This window comes from Molothrus ater, chromosome 2, assembly GCF_012460135.2.
Source record: "Molothrus ater isolate BHLD 08-10-18 breed brown headed cowbird chromosome 2, BPBGC_Mater_1.1, whole genome shotgun sequence".
In the NCBI taxonomy this organism is placed as follows: domain Eukaryota; kingdom Metazoa; phylum Chordata; class Aves; order Passeriformes; family Icteridae; genus Molothrus; species Molothrus ater.
Window position 1 is genome coordinate 116,281,369 of NC_050479.2, and position 19,553 is coordinate 116,300,921.

At 54.8% G+C, this 19,553-nt stretch overlaps 1 protein-coding gene across 1 annotated transcript in view; it reads right to left on the minus strand.

The window, feature by feature from the left end:
• Positions 1–3,197: 3,197 nt before the first annotated feature.
• URB1 (URB1 ribosome biogenesis homolog) overlaps positions 3,198–19,553 on the minus strand; it is a 43,813-nt gene continuing 27,457 nt past the window's right edge. The window contains exons 24-39 of the mRNA XM_036404241.1: positions 19,362–19,539; positions 18,747–18,805; positions 18,431–18,624; positions 15,478–15,588; positions 15,325–15,388; positions 14,416–14,587; positions 13,819–13,921; positions 10,901–11,061; positions 10,272–10,383; positions 9,882–9,988; positions 9,201–9,344; positions 8,485–8,594; positions 7,726–7,902; positions 6,085–6,326; positions 4,528–5,106; positions 3,198–3,928 (exon numbers count right to left, since the gene is read on the minus strand). Coding sequence (XP_036260134.1) covers positions 3,717–3,928; positions 4,528–5,106; positions 6,085–6,326; positions 7,726–7,902; positions 8,485–8,594; positions 9,201–9,344; positions 9,882–9,988; positions 10,272–10,383; positions 10,901–11,061; positions 13,819–13,921; positions 14,416–14,587; positions 15,325–15,388; positions 15,478–15,588; positions 18,431–18,624; positions 18,747–18,805; positions 19,362–19,539 — 2,725 coding nt within the window. The 3' untranslated portion in view covers positions 3,198–3,716. The remainder of the gene's footprint in view (positions 3,929–4,527; positions 5,107–6,084; positions 6,327–7,725; positions 7,903–8,484; positions 8,595–9,200; positions 9,345–9,881; positions 9,989–10,271; positions 10,384–10,900; positions 11,062–13,818; positions 13,922–14,415; positions 14,588–15,324; positions 15,389–15,477; positions 15,589–18,430; positions 18,625–18,746; positions 18,806–19,361; positions 19,540–19,553) is intronic.

Consider the following 19,553-nt stretch of genomic DNA (forward strand, 5'->3'; position numbering starts at 1 on the left):
CCCCTGGGAGAGCAGAAAAGAAGGGGCTTTCCTCCAATGAAATCCTTCAAGCCGTGTGGAAAGGGGGATTTGGACCTCAATTCAAACCCTTGCAAAGGAGGGACACCAGCGCTGTCCCCTCCATTTAAACCTTAGGATGATGAAAATGGGCTGGCTGCCTTCAAATCAAACCCCTCAGATGACAACAATACTTTGCCCATTCCCGTTCAAATGGAACGCAGGGATTCCCTGTCACCCCTGGGATACCCCTAACAGCCGGGAAAAGGCAGGTTTTCCTTCCATCAACACCCTTCGAACCGCAGGTGAAGGCGGATCCCTCCCAGTTCGAACACAGACAATATTAGGAGAGTAGCTGCTTGCCTCTCCTTCTTTTGTCTTCACAAGCTCCGTTTTTGGTCCTGGGGAACCGGGGAGGGGGGACTGCCAAGATCAAATCGAAAAGGGAAAGGACCAAAGTCCCCGCTCCAAATCCACACGCGCTCACCCGTTCGGCTGCTGCTTCCCGGCACAAAGATTCGTCCCTCGGCACCTCCTTGAAGCGATGCTCCGCGTCTCCAAGCGCGCATCCAGGTGTTCGCCCAGACGCTGCGAGAAGCTCTCGCAGTCCTTCCATGAGACAGCCCCGGGAGCCCCCCATGAACCCCTCTTCTCAGCAGCTCCATGCAAAAGGGAGCTGAGGCGAAGCCTCCCCCTAAAATTGCCTCCCCCCCCCCCGCCCCGGCAGGAGCCGGCCCCTCATCATCCTCACAGCTCACACCTGGGGCTGCTCCGAGCCCCCCATCATCCTCACAGCTCACACCTGGCGCTGATGCCACTCTCCAACAGCGCCTCTCCCCGTCCAGCACACAGCCCGCTTCTCACAGACACAGAGCCAACAGACATCTGCTCCGGGTGCTGGCTGTTCTTAGTCCGTCTGCTTCCACAATTCAGACACGGACGTGCGCTGATGGCACTGAGGGAAAGCATTCCAGTGCACAAAACTGTCATTCTGGTAGCACGCTTTGAGACGCCTTCAGAAAAAGCAGAATCAGCGCCACCTCCTAAGAGCCCTGCTGAGGAACCCCGCCCTCCTTGGGACACCCAATGCAGCAGAGCTCGAAAAACAAAGGGAAAAGTCAAGCTTGGAGTGGAAAAAGACAATAGAAATACAGCAGCCTTTCAAGAAAGCCTTCACACAGTAATAGTGGGACCCGGTCACATTTCTTCTTTCCTTGCTCTCTGGAATGACATCGATACGAAGTACAAAACCCACACGAAACCCAAGGCAGAGCTGGGATTTTACACGTCTTCCTTTTGGCTCTCGGGATGACAAGCGCCTCTTCCGGGACTGCGACACGATTTGGGCGCTGGCAGAGAACGGAGGCAAAAGGTGCCAGAGAGCCCCTTCTATCGCCTTCAGCCCCTGCAGCTGTTCTGAGGGTTCCAGGGCACAGCTCGGTCCGTTCCTAGATCAAAACCGCACGGCAATATCTTCAGAACTACTACCCATCTCCAGTCGGAAACTTCTACATTCCTGGAAACAAATGAGTGCGTAGAGAGGGTTTCTCCCCAGCTGAGTTTAGAGACCAATTCCTATTCTTTAGCAATACCTAGAAAACCGAACGCCTTGCCAGGTTTTAGCATCCTACACCCACTCACCCCTCCCTCCCTGTGCATTTGGTGGCAGCTTTGGGTCCCTCTGGGGGACGGCACCCAGCGTGACCCCCGCCCCTCGCCCGCCCCCCACCTGCTCCTGCACCGCAGTGGGGCTCCCTCTCCTGGGCACCTTGGGGTGCCCCCAACGGCATCAGAGCCCCGAGTCTTCACACCCCCCCCCCCCCCCCCCCCTTTTCCTGACCCCCAAAGAAGGCTCAGAACGAATCCGACTGCCCTGGACAGCAGCGCAGCGCTTCCCCCAAGCCCTTCCCACACGTGCATGGCCCCAGCAAGGGATTCTGCTGCAACAAGAAAGCGGGGGCAGCCCCCAGAAGGCTTGAGGTTCCTGCCCAGCCTCGCTGTCACGGGCCGGGGGCAGCGAGAGAGGGAGCGGCACAGACGGCGGGGACGGCCCGGCACAGGGCGGGGGCCGCTCTCAGCGCGATGCCGGCAAAGCCGCAGCTCCGGCGCTGTCGGCCGGGCTGCTTGAGCGGCACGGGGGGATCCGCCGAGAGCCTCCGGCCCCGCGCGGGGACTCCTGCAAGGGCCCAGGGCCGCCGGGCTCCGGCCCTCGGGGCTTTATTCTCCGGCAGCCCGAGCCCCGCGGCTGCGGGGCAAAGAAGGAAAGGGGGCACGGGAAGAGAGGAGCGAGAGCAGGGCATGAGAAAGGGCGGCGAGGGAGCTCGGGCTGCGCAGGAAAGCGGGACGGGAAGGGAAAGCCCGGGACGAGGGTACAGGGAGGCTGGGCAGAGGAAGGAGAGAGGGGGAACAGAAGGGAGTAGCGGGCTAGGGACAGGACAGGAAGGAGCCGGGTTTGTGGGGGGAGAGGGAATGGGGGAAAGGGAGCGAGAGAAGGCGAATACGGGGAGAAGGAAGGAGGGCTAGAGAGAGGGACAGGCGGGGAAGCCCCCCAGAGCCCCGGCTGCACCCCGAGCCCGGCCCGGCGCCTCGCCCTGCCCGGGATGCTGCGCTCGGCGGAGCTCGGCTCGCTCCGGAGACGCTCGGCTCGAGTCGGCTCTTGTCGCCTCAACTCGGCTCTTGGCGCCTGCATTCGCCTCTTCGGCAGAGCTCGCCTCGCTTCGGCCCAACTCCCAGCCGCTCGGTGCCTTCGGCGCGCCTCGGCTCCGTTCGGCTCGGCTCGGCTCGCTGACGGCGGGCGGGCAAGCGCCGCCGCCTCACGTTCAGCTCGCCCGGCTCGGGGCTCTCCCGCTGCCGCGTCCCGCGGGCGGCCCGGCCATGGCGCAGACACGACCGGGAGCGCGGGCTCGGGCAGGAGCTCATTAGGCTGGCACCGCACTCGCGCTAATTCATGCTCCTGAAAGCAGGAGGCTGGGTTCGGCAGAGCTCGGCTCGGTTCGGCTGCACTCGGCCCAGCTCAGTTGAACTCAACTCGGTTCAGCCACGCGGCAGAGCTCGGCTCGGTTCGGCACAGCTCGACCGAGCTGGTTCGGCCCAATAAAACTCAGGGATAATCACTGAGCAGGAAATCCTTTGGGGCTCAGTTCCATCTCTCACCTGTTCCAGCAGAGGGAAGATGGGTTTCAGCAGCGATGGTCAGGGGGTTTTGTTTCGTTGTTTTTATTTTTAATTTTAAAAAAGGGTAATAAAACTAAACCACATCTGATATAAATGTCTTTACAAGCCATTCAAGCTTTTTAAACCCAAGCAGACCGTCCTGATTCCCGAGTCCAGTCTGCCTCTGTCTCCTCGTTCTTCGTGCTCACACCCCATTGTGGGAGGCTCTGCAGCCTTTTTTTCCCGTCCTGCATTAGAGAGACGATGGATACCAAGGGCACACACGTGCACAAACCGTCTCTGTCTGGTTTTTCAAAAAGATAAAAATCCCTGTAATAAAAATTACACAAGCAGCACTGTCTCTGAAACCGTTCAAGGAAAGGGAAACTGGACCTTTAATGTCCCTCTGAGAGAAGTTGAATAAACTCTTCCCCCTGAGCTTGCACACAGTAATAAAATACTGATTTTTGTGCCCAAACAAGGCAGGTCTGGATGAGAACAGCTCAGGAGGCTTGCAGGGCTCACGGTGACGAGGACGGAGCACAGAAGAACGTTGAAGATCTATGTCAGTCCCCTGAAGTATTGCCCTGATGGAGCCAAATTTTTTTGCAAAGAGACATCAGAGTTTCTTCCCCTTGTATCCGAGTGTGCAGGTCATCCTGGAATTCATGCTCCGCACTAGTGCAGACCAGTCTGGCATGGGTGAGTAACATATCGGGCTGCTGTGCTCCCAGCCACATGTCCCCAATGTAAATGGAAGTCAGGAACACAGAAACAGCTGTGGAAGAAAGGGGAGAGAGAAATCAGAGCAGACATTCTTCTGTTTCCCCAGGGTATTCCCAAGCCAAGCTGCTCGGTTCGGTACCTCCAGGGCTGTGTTGTAAAAGAGTTCCCCAGCTCTTCTCCTAGCTGGAAAATCTGGAGTGCCTCTGCCCATGCAAAGACACAGAGACACACTCCCAGCCCTCAGGAAGGAACAAAGCAGTTTCCTGTTCAATAAAGCCGTTTGAAATCTGACCTGGCAGATCTCTCACTGACACCAGCAGGGATCAGCATCCAGGCCCACGGGGACTTGGGTTTCTTTGCCGACTATTTTCCCTCTTGGAATCATATTTCTTTTACAGCTTTTGTTCCATTTTAGTCCTTTAAAGGAAGTCTCTCAGAGGGAGTGGGAGTGTTGCAGTGTCAGAAACCCTCGCAGTGTGACCCCGCTCTGTGCTGCCCCATCCCACCGGACACAGCTCCTGCTTGGGGCAGCCCCGGGCCTGGCTGGGTCCGGCAGAGCTGATGGCATGGATTACACCAGCCCTGGAGTCTCCTGGTTTCTCTTTTCCCACCCCTCCTCCTGACAGGAGCGGTAAGAGCAGGACAAGTCACCTGTCTCGGGTGCGTCCTCCTCCGCCGCTGGGCACAGAGATCGCAGCAGCCCGTGGAAGGGGCAGGGCGGGCCCTGCTGCTCCAGGAGCTGCAGCATGATGGAGCTGAGCCCCCCGAGCTGCCTGCAGAGCCCGGCGGAGGAGCCGCTGGCCTGGCACAGCCGGCTGTAGAGCTGGAAGAGGCTGTTCCTCAGCGTCCCGTCCCTGAGCACCTCCTGCACGGCCTCCGGGTGTGGCAGGACACGGCTCTGCAGCCACCCGAGCACGGGGGCCACGTCCTGCTCCCCGAGGGGGCTCCGCCCAGCCAGGGACCTCAGCAGCAGCCTGGTGACAATGAGAATGGAGGCACAGGCGGCCCCAGCCTCGCCGGCTCTGAGGGCGTCCCCTCCCCGCGTGGAGGGCGGTGCTGGCACAGCAGGGTCCCAGTGGGCAAGGATGGAATTCAGGTGCCCTCTGCATTTCTCCAGCTCAGACACGCCCGTGTCTGCAGCAGTGTCATCTTCTCCCACCTCGCTCCTTTTCCGAGTGGGACGATACACAGCACGTGAGGCTTGAGGTCCGTTCGTGTCTTTGATGTTTTCTGTAAGAAGACAACCACCAAAACAGACATCAGGCACTCCACAGGATTTCCCTGGTACCAACAGGTGCAAGGGGGGTGCTCTCCTGTGTTGGTTCAGTCACTACAATGGCAAGAGCCAGCCTTGTCCAGCAGCCTCAGGGAGCCCGTGCTGTTCACAGGGCCTCCAGGAGCTCCCGGGGACTCCAGGCTGGAGCCTGTTCCAAACTGGATGGCCCAGCCTGGAGCAACACAACCCACACATGGAATAAGTTACAGGCCTCGCTCCAAAAACCCTCCTCAGGCCTTTCTGAGGAGTCTCAAGGGGTGAAAAAAGTGTAGAAGAGCTAAAGATTTACAGAACCCCTTAAATACATGATTCTTTCTCAATTGATACAGAACATTTAAACAAACCTACAGGACCTTTAATGTGCACCAACTGCAGCTGCTGCTGCAGGAAACCAACCAACGTTGTTTTAAGACCTCCCACTCCCAAGTTCCCTGCACTTTTTGTTCACAGAGAGAACAAGAAGTCACACAAGTCCTGGCTTTTTTTCCTTTCTTCAGCACTGGTGACAACAAGAGACACCGACTATTACCTTTCGCTCGCTCTATTTATTTATTGTTTTTACTTCCACATTGCTTTCAGATCCCCATCCACGCTCAGAATGATTCACACCTTTGAGCACAAAGCCTCCAAGCACTGCTTTTTCTCTTAAGATTTCATTAAAGAATACCCTTTTTCAAAGCCTGATTTGCCACTAAGTTTCATTTTAAAGCTCTTTCCCTTCATTTCTCCAAAGCTTCCAAATTGTGTCAAGGTCCTAAATCACCACAAGGAAGACCTGAAAAATGCCTTTCCACGTCCTTTCCTCCTCCCTCAAGGCACCTCGGTCTGACAGAAGGCATTAGCACTACTTCAGAGAAGTCTGCCTCACTTGAGCTGCTGCTCTGTAGCAGCCACAACAAAACAAACCTTCCTTGAGGTATTCCAGCACTTACTGAGCAGCTCTTGGTGTTGGTACTTCTGGGCCAGGGCCTGCAGGTCCTGCTGCAGCCGCAGGTCTGTGCTGACGAGGCTCCACCTGTGCAGCAGCAGCAGCAGCTCCCTGCTGGAGAGGACGCTGGCGTTGACCGTGAATCGCCTCATGGCCCCAAAAGCCTCCACAACGGCAGCACGGTATTCCAGCACGGAGCTGAGGGTGCCCAGCAGCTCAGCCAGCTTGGCCACGTCTGTGTCAGCCCTGGCAGGAGAGAACACAAGAGCCATGGCTGCTCATTCACCAGCACGGAGCTGAGGGTGCCCAGCAGCTCAGCCAGCTCGGCCAGGTGTGTGCCAGCCCTGGCAGGAGAGAACACAGGAGCCATGGCTGCTCATTCACCAGCACGGAGCTGAGGGTGCCCAGCAGCTCAGCCAGGTGTGTGCCAGCCCTGGCAGGAGAGAACACAGGAGCCATGGCTGCTCATTCACCAGCACGGAGCTGAGGGTGCCCAGCAGCTCAGCCAGGTGTGTGCCAGCCCTGGCAGGAGAGAACACAGGAGCCATGGCTGCTCATTCACCAGCACGGAGCTGAGGGTGCCCAGCAGCTCAGCCAGGTGTGTGCCAGCCCTGGCAGGAGAGAACACAGGAGCCATGGCTGCTCATTCACCAGCACGGAGCTGAGGGTGCCCAGCAGCTCAGCCAGGTGTGTGCCAGCCCTGGCAGGAGAGAACACAGGAGCCATGGCTGCTCATTCACCAGCACGGAGCTGAGGGTGCCCAGCAGCTCAGCCAGGTGTGTGCCAGCCCTGGCAGGAGAGAACACAGGAGCCATGGCTGCTCATTCACCAGCACGGAGCTGAGGGTGCCCAGCAGCTCAGCCAGGTCTGTGTCAGCCCTGGCAGGAGAGAACACAGGAGCCATGGCTGCTCATTCACCAGCACGGAGCTGAGGGTGCTGTACAGCTCAGCCACGTCTGTGTCAGCCCTGGCAGGAGAGAACACAGGAGCCATGGCTGCTCATTCACCAGCACGGAGCTGAGGGTGCTGTACAGCTCAGCCAGGTGTGTGCCAGCCCTGGCAGGAGAGAACACAGGAGCCATGGCTGCTCATTCACCAGCATGGAGCTGAGGGTGCTGTACAGCTCAGCCAGGTGTGTGCCAGCCCTGGCAGGAGAGAACACAGGAGCCATGGCTGCTCATTCACCAGCACGGAGCTGAGGGTGCTGTACAGCTCAGCCAGGTGTGTGTCAGCCCTGGCAGGAGAGAACACAGGAGCCATGGCTGCTCATTCACCAGCATGGAGCTGAGGGTGCTGTACAGCTCAGCCAGGTGTGTGCCAGCCCTGGCAGGAGAGAACACAGGAGCCATGGCTGCTCATTCACCAGCACAGCTCCCAATCCCTGCTGTCAGAATGGCCAGGGATTAAGGACGAAGGAATGGACAGCAACTGTGCAGCACATTTTACATTATTCCCCCCTATCAAACACCTAACTCCTCCTGTCAAAGAAACCTCATCCAAACTCATACTCAGCACACAAACTGAAGGTGAAAAACGCCATCCATCCAGCAGAGATACAGAAATCCTCCTGGCCTTAATGAAGTTCAAACTGGGCAGAGGATGAAATGCAGACCAAGTAAACCAAAAACCAAAACAAAGCACTCACCGAATATGTTTGATTAACGCGACCAAAACAGTCAGAAATTCATTTACAAGCTGGATAGGAAGAAGTTTCCTGCTCTCCTGGGATGGATTCTTGTTTTGTCTCTTGTCTCCTAAATTTGTTAGCCACAGAGTGTGGACTAAGGAAATAATTTTATGTATCACCTTGTTCTCCAGAAACCTGAAAAACAAAACCGAACAAAAAAAAGATAAAGAAACCAAGAAAACCACATTGGAAGGCGGATCCTCACCAGCAGCTGGTCCATCACCTCCAGGGCACCATGTTCTAGTGCACTTTTGGTGCATTGCCCGAGCCTGCCAGGGCACTCTGTGCCTGCACCAGAGATGTTCCTGTCAGGGAGGGGCAAGGGGAGGAGGAATGTTCTAGACAGCTCAGATCCATCACTGTGCCACCTCCTGTGCAGCAGGTCCTGTGACAGGAGGTGAACTGAGCTGCTTGAAATTCAGAAGGCAAAGACACAGCACAAGGTGCCACTTTGCTGTTCCAGCTTTGCAGGAAGTGATTTCCAAATCACAAAGGCCCCCACCATCATCCCTCCTGGCACAGCCTGAGTGCAGCTTGCTTTTGTTCTCAAAAGCACAAGGGACACCTCCGAGTTCAGCAACTTCTGCCAGCACAGCCCCTGGTGCCCCTGTGTCCCTGTGTGTCCCCCAGTGTGTCACCCTGGCGCACCCTCAGCGCCGTGGCTGCTCCGCTGTGGGCAGGCCAGTGGCTCCCCTGTCTCCTGCCCTCCCTGGTTACCTTTTCTCCAGGCTGTGCAGGAGCCAGGTGAGCAGGCTGTGGTCCTGCACCAGCTCGTAGGCAGCTCTGGTGACACGGGCAGCACTCTGCAGGATCTCCAGAATGCGACGCTGAAACACAAAATGCCACTGTGCTTTCACAGTCAGGATCGAATTATCTAACTTAAAATTAGCAAGCTGGCTGCTATCTCATCACTGCAAGGTAAAATGAACACCAGCTCCTCTCAGCAGCTCCAGGGAAGGACAGACATTGTCCCTTCACAGCTTCACACACGGGTGCTGCTCTGACAGAAGCACTCAGTAGCAAGACAAGTTTATCTTTTTGCCCAAGGTTCTGATACCTGAAAGACTCAGGGTGGATGCTCCCAAACCTGAGAGCTCCTGGCACGTGAGTTCCCCTCCTGCTGAAGCCCTGTTCAGGTAACAAATGCCCTGGCTGGGGAATAGAGAGCCCAAAAAGGGAAAAGGCCTGACTGGAGCAGCGAAACCACGGCCCCCACCTGAGGCTCCCTGATGGCAGGAACCCGTCCCAGTCCCAGGGATAAGGGTGCCACTGCTTTAGACACAGGCAATTACTGCCCCCTCCACACGTGCACAAAACCAACAAGGCACAGATTTTCAAGAGGGCCAAGGCAGAGTCTGCTGCTACTTGGGACCTCGAAGCCATGCAAAGCTCTGTGCTTTGGGGGCTCTGGAGCTTCCTTTTCTCACTCTTACCTGGGAGCCCTCGTCACACAAAGGACTGTGGAAGAAGGACAGAATGACCTGGAAAATCCTCTGGTAGTCATAAAGCTCGTAGCAGTGCTTGTCACGCAGCCCTTCCCCAAGGAATCTGAGGATCCACTCCCGCTCTGTTTTGTACTGGGAGCCACAAAGAAAGCCCAGCATCAGACATTCTGACATTTCCAAAGCAAACCTGCTCCTAAGAGCACAGAACCCTGGCTCCCTCTGAGTGCCAGCCCAGGCAGCTTGTTCTGGCCTTCTCCTTTCCCATTCTATCAAATTTAATCACTAACACCCATGGGGAACAGGGAACAGTCAGCCTGCAGCCCAAACATGCAGTGGAAATGCAATTTGAGAAGCTGCTGTTCCTAAAACGCTTCAGCTGAACTCAACATTACCAATCTAAACTCAAAGAGGAATTGCAGCTACTGGGGCAGAATATTCTGTGTACTGTGCTCACAGAGCACACACAGCACAGCTCACTGTGCGCTGGTAATGAGAAAGCAACAACAACCCCACAGAAATGACATCTTTCATTCCAGTATGAAACATAAGAAAGATAATCAATAAATAATTAACTACCTATGGGAGAATCAGGTTTCATTGTATTTTTAAGGCTGTTTTTAATACATTTCTGAAGAATTAATTACTGGATACCCAAAATGGGACTCTTACCTCAAAATCAAAACTGTAGAAAAGCTGGAAAAAGCCTGGTACCTTCCTCAGGTCCAAATACTGGTGTGACAGAAGGAATCTGTTCACCTTTATGTACATGTGCTCCTCTGTGAAGAGACACAGCTGGTTAGTAAGGCTGACACTGGGGAGGACAAGGCTCCCAGTCCACAAGCAGGGACCACAATCCCTGGAAGCTGCAGCGAGCGTGCAGTGCTCCAGGCTGGGAGAACAGCCCAGAACTGCACAGGGCCTTTGCTCTGAGGCTCCCTCGACGCTGCCCAGCCTCCCTTCCCTCCCCCAGAACTAAAGCTCGCTCAGGAGTGCAGGGGCACAGAGCAGGGGAGATCAGCCCTCCCCAGGGCTCTGCTGGACCCCAGCAAGTTCCAGTACCTGGCCTCAGGATCTGCTGCGCCACACGGGCAATGTAGAGGCTCAGGGAGAAGGTGAGCCTGAGGTTGGGCTGCCTGATTCCGTTCTGCACAGCATCCAGGAGATACAGCAACTGCAAGAGCCCGGGGAGAGAGCCTGAGGCACAGCCCAAATGGTCCCAACAGGAGCACCAAGACACCAGCCAGCTTCTGGGACTCTTCCTGGGCCATACAGGCCAAACATCAATTCCAGCAGGACTGCCATCCCGACATACAAAACTCCCAAGGATTTCTAAAATGGGTTTTCCCCTTTCTCTGTCCATTGGTCAGAACAGGAGGAAACCCAAAGCAATAGAGCAGAAACAATGGCAGAGAGGATAAAAAGCTTCTTTTAGCTGTCTCCTACATGCATGTGGGTGGATCAGCAAGGCAGCATCTCCCCCACAGGCACGTCCATGAGGTACCAGGTGTCACCTGGCACAGTGGCCCTGCTCCCCTGGCTCTGCCTGCCCTGGCCCTGCTCCCCTGGCTCTGCCCACCCTGGCCCTGCTCACCTGGCCCTGCCCACCCTGGCCCTGCTCCCGAGGGTGAGCCCACCCTGGCTCTGCTCCCCTGGCCCTGCCCACCCTGGCCCTGCCCGGCCCTGCTCACCTGGCTCTGCTCCCGACAGCGAGCCCCGTCCAGGTGGCAGCGGAAGGAAGCCAGCACAAAGTACGCTGCCGCTCTCATGCTGGGGTCGTAGCTGCTCAGGGCAGCCACGGTGAGACCCAGGGCATTGACTTCCACGAACTTGTGACAGGCCACCACACACTCTGAGGGCATGGGGAGAGGAGCAGAGAGCGCCCGGTGTTAGCACTGGCGTGTGTCACAGCACTTTAACCCTTCACATCCCCGGCCCTGAGCACCCATTCCTGGCTCTACCCCACAAACTGTGACCTCGGGGCACGGAGGCTCCTCCAGCTGACAAGGGGCTCCAGCAGCTCCCTCTGAGCAGGAATGCTTTACCTGAGCTGAAATGCATGGGGCTGCTCTCATTTACTGAGACAGGGATGATCCTGCCCGCCAGGCCATGCAAAGCTGGGGTGAATTCTGTAAGACATCTTTGTATCTCACTGTTTCAGGCAAGCTGAGCACAAAGAACAGCGAGAGGGAAAATTCATCTCTCCAGAGCTTTACAGGGTGCCTGAAAGACCAGCACTAAAAAGCTCTGGTACAGAAAGGATGGGAGAATAACACATAAATAGCCCATGAACCACAGCAGGTGTCCCTGAGCAGGCAGGGTGCAAGGCCTGCCCTGAGCCAAGAACCCAGCTGTACCCCTGAGCCCCTCCAGGTAAAGCAAAACCCAGCAACGACCAGAAATCAGCCCCAGGGAAAACAGGAAGCACTCCCTTCAATGGAGCATTTAGCTTTCACAGCCTTTTGCCATCAGGACCTGGAGTTCCTCCTCTAAGGGCCCGTGTTCCGTGTGTTTTGAATGTGCTCGCTGCCATTTGCACTCACTGAGGGTCACAGGGTGTGAACCTCCCTCCTCACCTCCAGGAATGGAGCACCAGGGCCCCTCAGGGGCATTCACCAGCTACAAATGGACCATAACTTTAGCAGTAATATTCATGGATTTGCTTGTCATTCACACTGCAGGTCACGAGGAAGTTTCTAGAAACGAACATTCCCGTTTAAGAAGGAAGGGGCTGCAATCTCACTGCCAAGTACCTGCATTTGGTCCACTGATCTGCTCCCCTCTCACTGCCCACACAACTAGTGTGTGTAAATATGTATATATATGTTCATGTGTGGATGGATGGATGGATGGATGGATGGATGGATGGATGGATGGATGGATGGATGGATGGATGGATGGATGGAACTATGTTTAAATAATCACAGATTATTTCTGGCCCTGTACCAGCACCTGGGCTATTTCTCTCATCTTTTTCCCTACTACTAGAAACACTAAAACTCCACTTCCTGCCGGGCAGTTCCCTGCTGCCAGCTCAAGCAGGGTCTCCACCTCGCCCCAGCACTGCCACTAGTCCCAGGGCCAGCTCTCTGCTCTCCTCAGGCTGCAGCCCTGGGGAGCTGCTGTGCACCGACCATTCCCACTGGGGCACAGTGCCTCAGGATGAAATCCAAGGCTCTCACTTCAGCAGGCCACAGGAGGATTTATTTGGAGAACTCTCCTTCACTGAAAACATGCAGTGGTAATATTTTCCATCCCACTGCCCCTGGAGAATGTGTTCAAAAACTGACATAAAATAACAAGCTCCTATTAGAAAAGCACCCCAATTTAATTCTATGTCTGACATACAGCTTATTTAAAGGATCTTGAGAACCAGGATGGAAAAGCTTTCCATAAGATGCTTATCAGAGCTAAAGATAGACAGAACTTGTTATCTGCCCAACCCCAGGGTTAGTCTTTGCTCAGCAAGCACTGAGCAGTGTGCAAGAAGTCCATGTTTATGTATTCTGATGGCACTGTGCAGCCAGCACAAAGAGCAAATAAATAAAGAACGGGGAGTTCCAAGAGCAGCTGACGTGGTTTACAGGCACCAGGGGACTCATAAATCACTGGGCCCTTTCAAAATGCCCCTCCTGGGACACGGGCTCTCAGTCTCACTGTGTGGAGAAGCTCAGAGGGCTGTTTTCTCCTCTCCAGGTTCAGATTCAGGGCAGCCAGTGCTTTCCAGCTCCACAGGAAGGTGATGCACAGCAATTCCCACATCAGCAGCCCCCAGCTAGCTGCAGTGCTTGGGGCTGCCACAGACACCCCCAGATCCCTCCCTGCACGGGCTGAGTGCTGCTGCCAGAGTGTCCCTTCTCCAGCTACCAGGGTCCCAAAGTCACCAGCTGTGCATGCCCTTCCTCCTGTGCACCCCACAGGCCTAGCAGTAACTGGATGGGCTGAGAGCCCTCCCGCTGCAAAATGCCAGACAGCTCTGGCACCTTTTCTCCTCAGAGGACTGAAAGGCAGCTCTTTTCCTGCTGCCAGGGCTCCACAGGGCAGCTCAAACCACGGCTGAGGACAGGCTAGGCACACCCAAACAGGGGCCTGGCTGAGCACAGGGCTGTGAGTGTGACTGCACTGACAGACACCACCAGCCTGCCAGCTGCCTCTGCATCCCTGCTGAGGGAACCAAACCTAGCTGTAAGCACACAGTGCCTAACCATGACCAGCCCGGGGAGAGAGCTGTCTGGGAAACCCCTCAGGCCTCCTGTCTCCCTTTGACCCCTCTGCAGGGACAGAGTGTCCATGGAGCACAGCAGGGATGTGCACACGCCGTGTCACACAAGAGCCTTGCTGACAGCTCAGAGCACCAGCCTCACACACACTGGCCTCGTGCCCATCCGTCTGCTGGAGAATGAGTTGGCTGAAGTTCCCCTGCTCTGTAGCAGGCCAGATCTCCAGCCAGTTCAGTGACAGCCCTCACAGTGGTTTGTTTCTTCCCTCCAAAGTCAGGCACAAATTCCCTGCAGTATTAGCTCTTGGATCAGGGATAACAGGGCTCCAGGTGCAGCTCCTGCAGCAGAGCAACCTGACACTGAACACCAAAGAGAAACTCTCACTTTACCTGGTCTGGTCAGTTCACTGAAGAGCTGAAGCAGAAAACAAGGATCATAGAAGTCATCAAGGCTCTTCATTGTTTCATCTTTGTATAGAGACTCTTGTATCCCCTGAAACCAAATCCAAACCAGCATTTGTAAGGAACAACACCAACTTCAAGCTGGGTTCCAAACTTCCACAGCCACCTCATGCCACTATAAACCCCTTGATCCTGCACCTTGTAAAACACAAGGCAACGCAGGGTGAGACGCGCGTGTGTTCACACCTGGCTTTCACTGTGACAGCATATCCACAACTGTTTCCCCTGAGCAGCATCAACAGCAATCCAGCAGGCCGCCAGAAAGGCTGGAGCGCCAGTGCATCCTTGGGCTGTCCAGCCCTGGCCTCCCATCCACGGCAACCCTCGCAGTGCACTGTCACCCCTGCTGACAGGATGCGGCCTGAGCCCGCAATTGCTCTGCCAAGCGTTCCTGAAGCACTAACCCGCCCTATGAGCTGGGACGGCTGTCCTGATGGAAACAACCTGCCGTGCATTACAGGCACGCCAGCCACGCTCCTGCCTCTCCAAAGCCGGGTAAGCGGGGACGGGCTGACCCAAGGGCACCTGTGATGGCAGCAGCCGGCGGTGCTGAGGGAAGGACAGGATCGTCCTCATCATCTTCTCTCGATCCAGCAGACACAGAATCTCCTCCATGCTCGGCTGCTGCCACAGGGACTTCCCCAGGCTCTTGCAAGTCTTGTGATGCTCCACAGCAGCTGGACCCCACAGCAGGATCCTTAAACATTGTTAAGGGCAAACACGTCAGGCAAGAGAAGCGACATTTTGTCTTCACTTGTAGCTAGCACCCTGTGGCACCTGAAACTGTGACTCGTGTCCTTGGCAACACCTTTTCCATCCATCCCAAAGCTGTGCAAATTCACTCTGAGGGTGGCTCACTCACTCTGCCCTCCCCTGTCCATCCAAGTCAGAATGTACCCATTCAGAGGCACCTATGGATTTAGGCTGTAAGTGCAGGTAAGCATGGCAGCAGCTGCATGAAGGGACAGGAACCAGAGCTGCCTCAGGTGCCCGAGCCAGCGCTCTTGCACTGCTGGAGCTATTGCTGCTCCTGCCTCAGCAAGGTGCATGTGAGGAAGGCAGGCCAAACCACAATTGCTGGCAACAGGCTTTCCTGTGGATGCTTGGGCACAGGAAAGGGGAAAGTCCACGAGTGACTTATGTTTCTCCCATCTGTGAGAAGACCCCTATAGGGAGTCCCAGTTATGGACAGTGAGTGACCCCAGAAACGAGACATTCCCTCACCTAACCCACAGACACACAGAAGGCTGGGCAACAGAAGAGAATTACATTAAAAATAGGAAGCATGTGGTAAAAGTGTGTCCAAAAGCAACATTCATCTTTAGGTTGCACCCTGTTCACTGTCTCCTTCATTTAAAAATGAGACCCTGGAAAGTACCAGTAGTGAGGCTACCTGGGTGTAGTCTGCCCAGCAAAGTAAGGTGTTCAGCTCACCTGGAGTTGATAAGACTTTGATTATTCTTCTCATAGAGCTGAAGCAACAGCAGTATCTTCTGATCTGAAAGCCAAGATGGCACCCAAAGTTAGTGAGCCGTGGACACAAGAAGCAGCTGCAGAAGGAAGTGCCCCTGCCAGGCTGGCACTCACCTGTGGTGCTGAGCGTGGCCCCGTAGGCTCCCAGCAGCACGGGGAGGTGGCTGCTGTCACACAGAGAGGGGCTGAGCTGCACAGCTGTCAGCAGGATGTCCACCAGGGCCTCTGCAACAAGCACAGCCTGAGCCTGCAGCTCTCAGTCACACAGAGCATGAACCAACAGCCCAGCACTACACTGCAAATGGGTGCACAGAGAGCACAAACCAACACCCAACACCCACTGCAAATGGGTGCACACACAGCACAAACCAACAGCCAACAGCCCAGCACCCACTGCAAATGGGTGCACACACAGCACAAACCAACAGCCCAGCACCCACTGCAAATGGGTGCACACACAGCACAAACCAACAGCCCAGCACTACACTGCAAATGGGTGCACACACAGCACAAACCAACACCCCAATACCCCAACACCCACTGCAAATGGGTGCACACACAGCACAAACCAACAGCCAACAGCCCAGCACCCACTGCAAATGGGTGCACACACAGCACAAACCAACAGCCCAGCACCCACTGCAAATGGGTGCACACACAGCACAAACCAACAGCCCAGCACCCACTGCAAATGGGTGCACACACAGCACAAACCAACACCCAACAGCCTAGCACCCACTGCAAATGGGTGCACACACAGCACAAACCAACACCCAACACCCACTGCAAATGGGTGCACACACAGCACAAACCAACAGCCCAGCACCCACTGCAAATGGGTGCACACACAGCACAAACCAACAGCCCAGCACTACACTGCAAATGGGTGCACACACAGCACAAACCAGCACCCAACACCCTTCAAATGGGTGCACACACAGCACGAACCAACACCCAACAGCCCAGCACCCACTGCAAATGGGTGCACACACAGCACAAACCAGCACCCAACACCCTTCAAATGGGTGCACACACAGCACGAACCAACACCCAACAGCCCAGCACCCACTGCAAATGGGTGCACACACAGCACAAACCAACAGCCCAGCACCCACTGCAAATGGGTGCACACACAGCACAAACCAACAGCCCAGCACCCACTGCAAATGGGTGCACACACAGCACAAACCAACACCCACTCCAAATGGGTGCACACACAGCACAAACACCCCAGCACCCCAACACCCGCTCCAAATGGGTGGACACACAGCTCTGGGCATTCTACATCAGCATCTCTCTCCAGGATACCGCAGCCCATTTCCCCAGCACACTCCAGGGTGATTTTGATGCATTTAACTCAAGGGACATCTCTAAACAGTATTCCCAGGCCAAGCACAGCAGGCACGGGGCCAGGTGAGGTCCCCAGTGTGGAACAGGAGCTTTCCATGGGCACACTCCTGCTCTCTGGTCAAAGAGGCCCCTGTACCCTGTCCTGCCACAGCCTCACTCCCTCCTGCCCCAGGAGGGCGCCTGGAATGAGCTCAGGAGTTGCACAGAGACAGGCAGACATCCCAGCCACCTCCCCCAGGACTGCAGGATTCACAGCAAACACTGCTGCAGCCTGCCCCCCAGCTGCAGTAAATGTCCAAATGCCCTGCAGTGTGTGTGTGTGTGTGCCAGCAGGGCTCAGCACTGAGGGGGCTTTGTGCCCCAGAACTCTGTGCTGGGGGTACACAGTGATCCACAGAACTCTGTGCTGGGGTACACAATGATCCAGCCCTGTGCTCTGGGGTACACAGTGATCCACAGAACTCTGTGCTCTGGGGTACACAGTGATCCACCCCTGTGCTCTGGGGTACACAGTGATCCACAGAACTCTGTGCTCTGGGGTACACAATGATCCAGCCCTGTGCTCTGGGGTACACAATGATCCACAGAACTCTGTGCTCTGGGGTACACAGTGATCCAGCCCTGCTCTGTAACTGACTGAGCAGCACACAGTGTAAGTGATGGGGCTCCTCAAGGACAAACAGGCTGTCTGCAGCACACTCCAGACTCAACTCCAGATTTCCCTACTCCCAGTGTCTGGAAAGGCCTGGCTTTGACCCTGCTATGTGCAGGAATACAAAATGCATGCCAGAACTGAGGAGCTCCTGAAGCACCGTTCCTAACGTGAATGCACTCGTGGCACCTGGAACAGCAGCTGGCCTCATCCTGCTGACCCACAGAAACACACTCTAAAGGTAACACACACACATACAGCAAGCAGCAAAACCTGCTCCTTGTTTTCAATTTCACCAAATTGGTCACCTCACGAGAGCTTTCTTCTCTTTTCAGGTGCTTTGAAACTTGAAAGCTTGTCTACATGTTGCTCATCAATAAACAAAAACATTGTTATCAACATGCTGCTCTGAGAATTCCCCCCTTTTCTTACACAGCTCCTTCAATCTCTGAATTTCAAACCCCTGTATAGTGCAGAAAAGCTGAGGTCTATGTGGATTAAATGTGGTTCCAGGTGAGGCAGGATTTCAGCAGCCAGTGAAGAAGAAACAAAGGCAATCCTACACATGAACCAGCATCCAATTTATATTCCTCTGGAAGGATATTCCTCATGAAAGGCTGTAACATGAAATACATGTAATTTAAATTGCCTTTTTTGATAAAACTTGCAAAATCAACTTTAAATCTCCTGTATCAACCTATTTCAGAACAGGTTTAAACATCACAGGACCTATGTGCACTTCAGTGATCTTACACTCACTGCCTCACAGAAACCAAAAGAATCAATCCAAGACTTCAAATGGGTTAAAAATACCAGAAAAACAAACAAGCAAGCAAAGACCCAAACCCACCTTTCCAGCAGTTTTAAACCAGAAGCGCTTAAACCAGCACAAAATGAATGTAACATCTGGATCCAAGCTAAGGTACAATTTAAATGCCAATGCTCTGGAACTGTTAATAACAAGTATTTACGTGGGTGGGTGGGTGTGTTCCTGGGTGGAGATAACACAGTGCAAGCAAGCCAAGCTGAACTGTGCTCAGTAGGGGAGGGAGATGATTACAGTACCTCTTGTCTGGGCGCTCGTGCCATCTCCTTCCCTGTGCCTCAGGATGGCCGGCAGGAAGAGGGAGTGCTGCGTGACCATCATGTGGAGCTTGGGGAGCTCGAGCAGGCTCCGAGCGCGCGCGGACTCGCTGCTGCACAGGAGCTGGACGGCGGCGTTCAGCACCTTCAGGAATGTTCCGTCCCGGTAACGGTACCTTTGGAGAGGGAGCACAGAGCGCTGGGTCAGACCCAAAGCCAGGGAACCTGCTCCAAATTAGGAGCTGTTTGAGCAACGGGGACTCGGTAAACCCAAACCAAATTAAAATGAAACACTCACTTGAGTCCTGCCTTCACAAGGCTGCACCAGTCACCGGGGTCCACTTCTTGAAGCACACCCTGCGTGCAGCAGCAAAAGAGGTGCTGGTTTACATGAGGCACAGGGAGCTTCTACAGCCATTTCAGTGCAGGGACACACTGAGAACACGCAACCAAACACTCATCGGGGTGACCAGAACTCAAACCAAGGCAATGCTACAGAGGGAGTGACCAGGTACTGTTCTTCAGGATCAAAGTCTGGATTCCTAGTTATGATCAACCACATTTCTGACCCAGACTTCAGATGGCATGGCAGGTGGGTCTTGGCAGAAGTATCTCTATCACCTTTTTATAATTTAAAAAAAAAAATTCCACTGGTAACCTTTGATTTTTTTTACTCCTAAATACCTCAAACTCCTGCCTTCAAAGGGGATTCTTACCAGAAAGCCATCATCAAGGACATAAAACTGCTTCATAGAAAGGACTATCAGGACTCTGCAAAAGCTATTAAAAGTCCATGGAAACCAGAGTCCATGAATCAGGAAATCAAGCCCAGACTGTATTTACAAAAGCTACAACTGCCCAATCACACACGTGCCTACAGTGCCGCCGTGGCAGAGCAGGTAAGAAGTCTCACCAGTAACTCCTCGAGCCTCAGCAGCATGGCCCTCTCCAGTTCTGGCTTGCTCTCATCTTTACTGCTGCTGTAGACGGCCACCAGCCCCCTCATGCAGGCTGCCAAGAGCTGTCTCCTCCAGGCACGCAGCTCCCCAGGGTCCTCAAGCACCGTGCAGATGGCATCTGCCACGGCCCAGCTGCACAGAGAGAG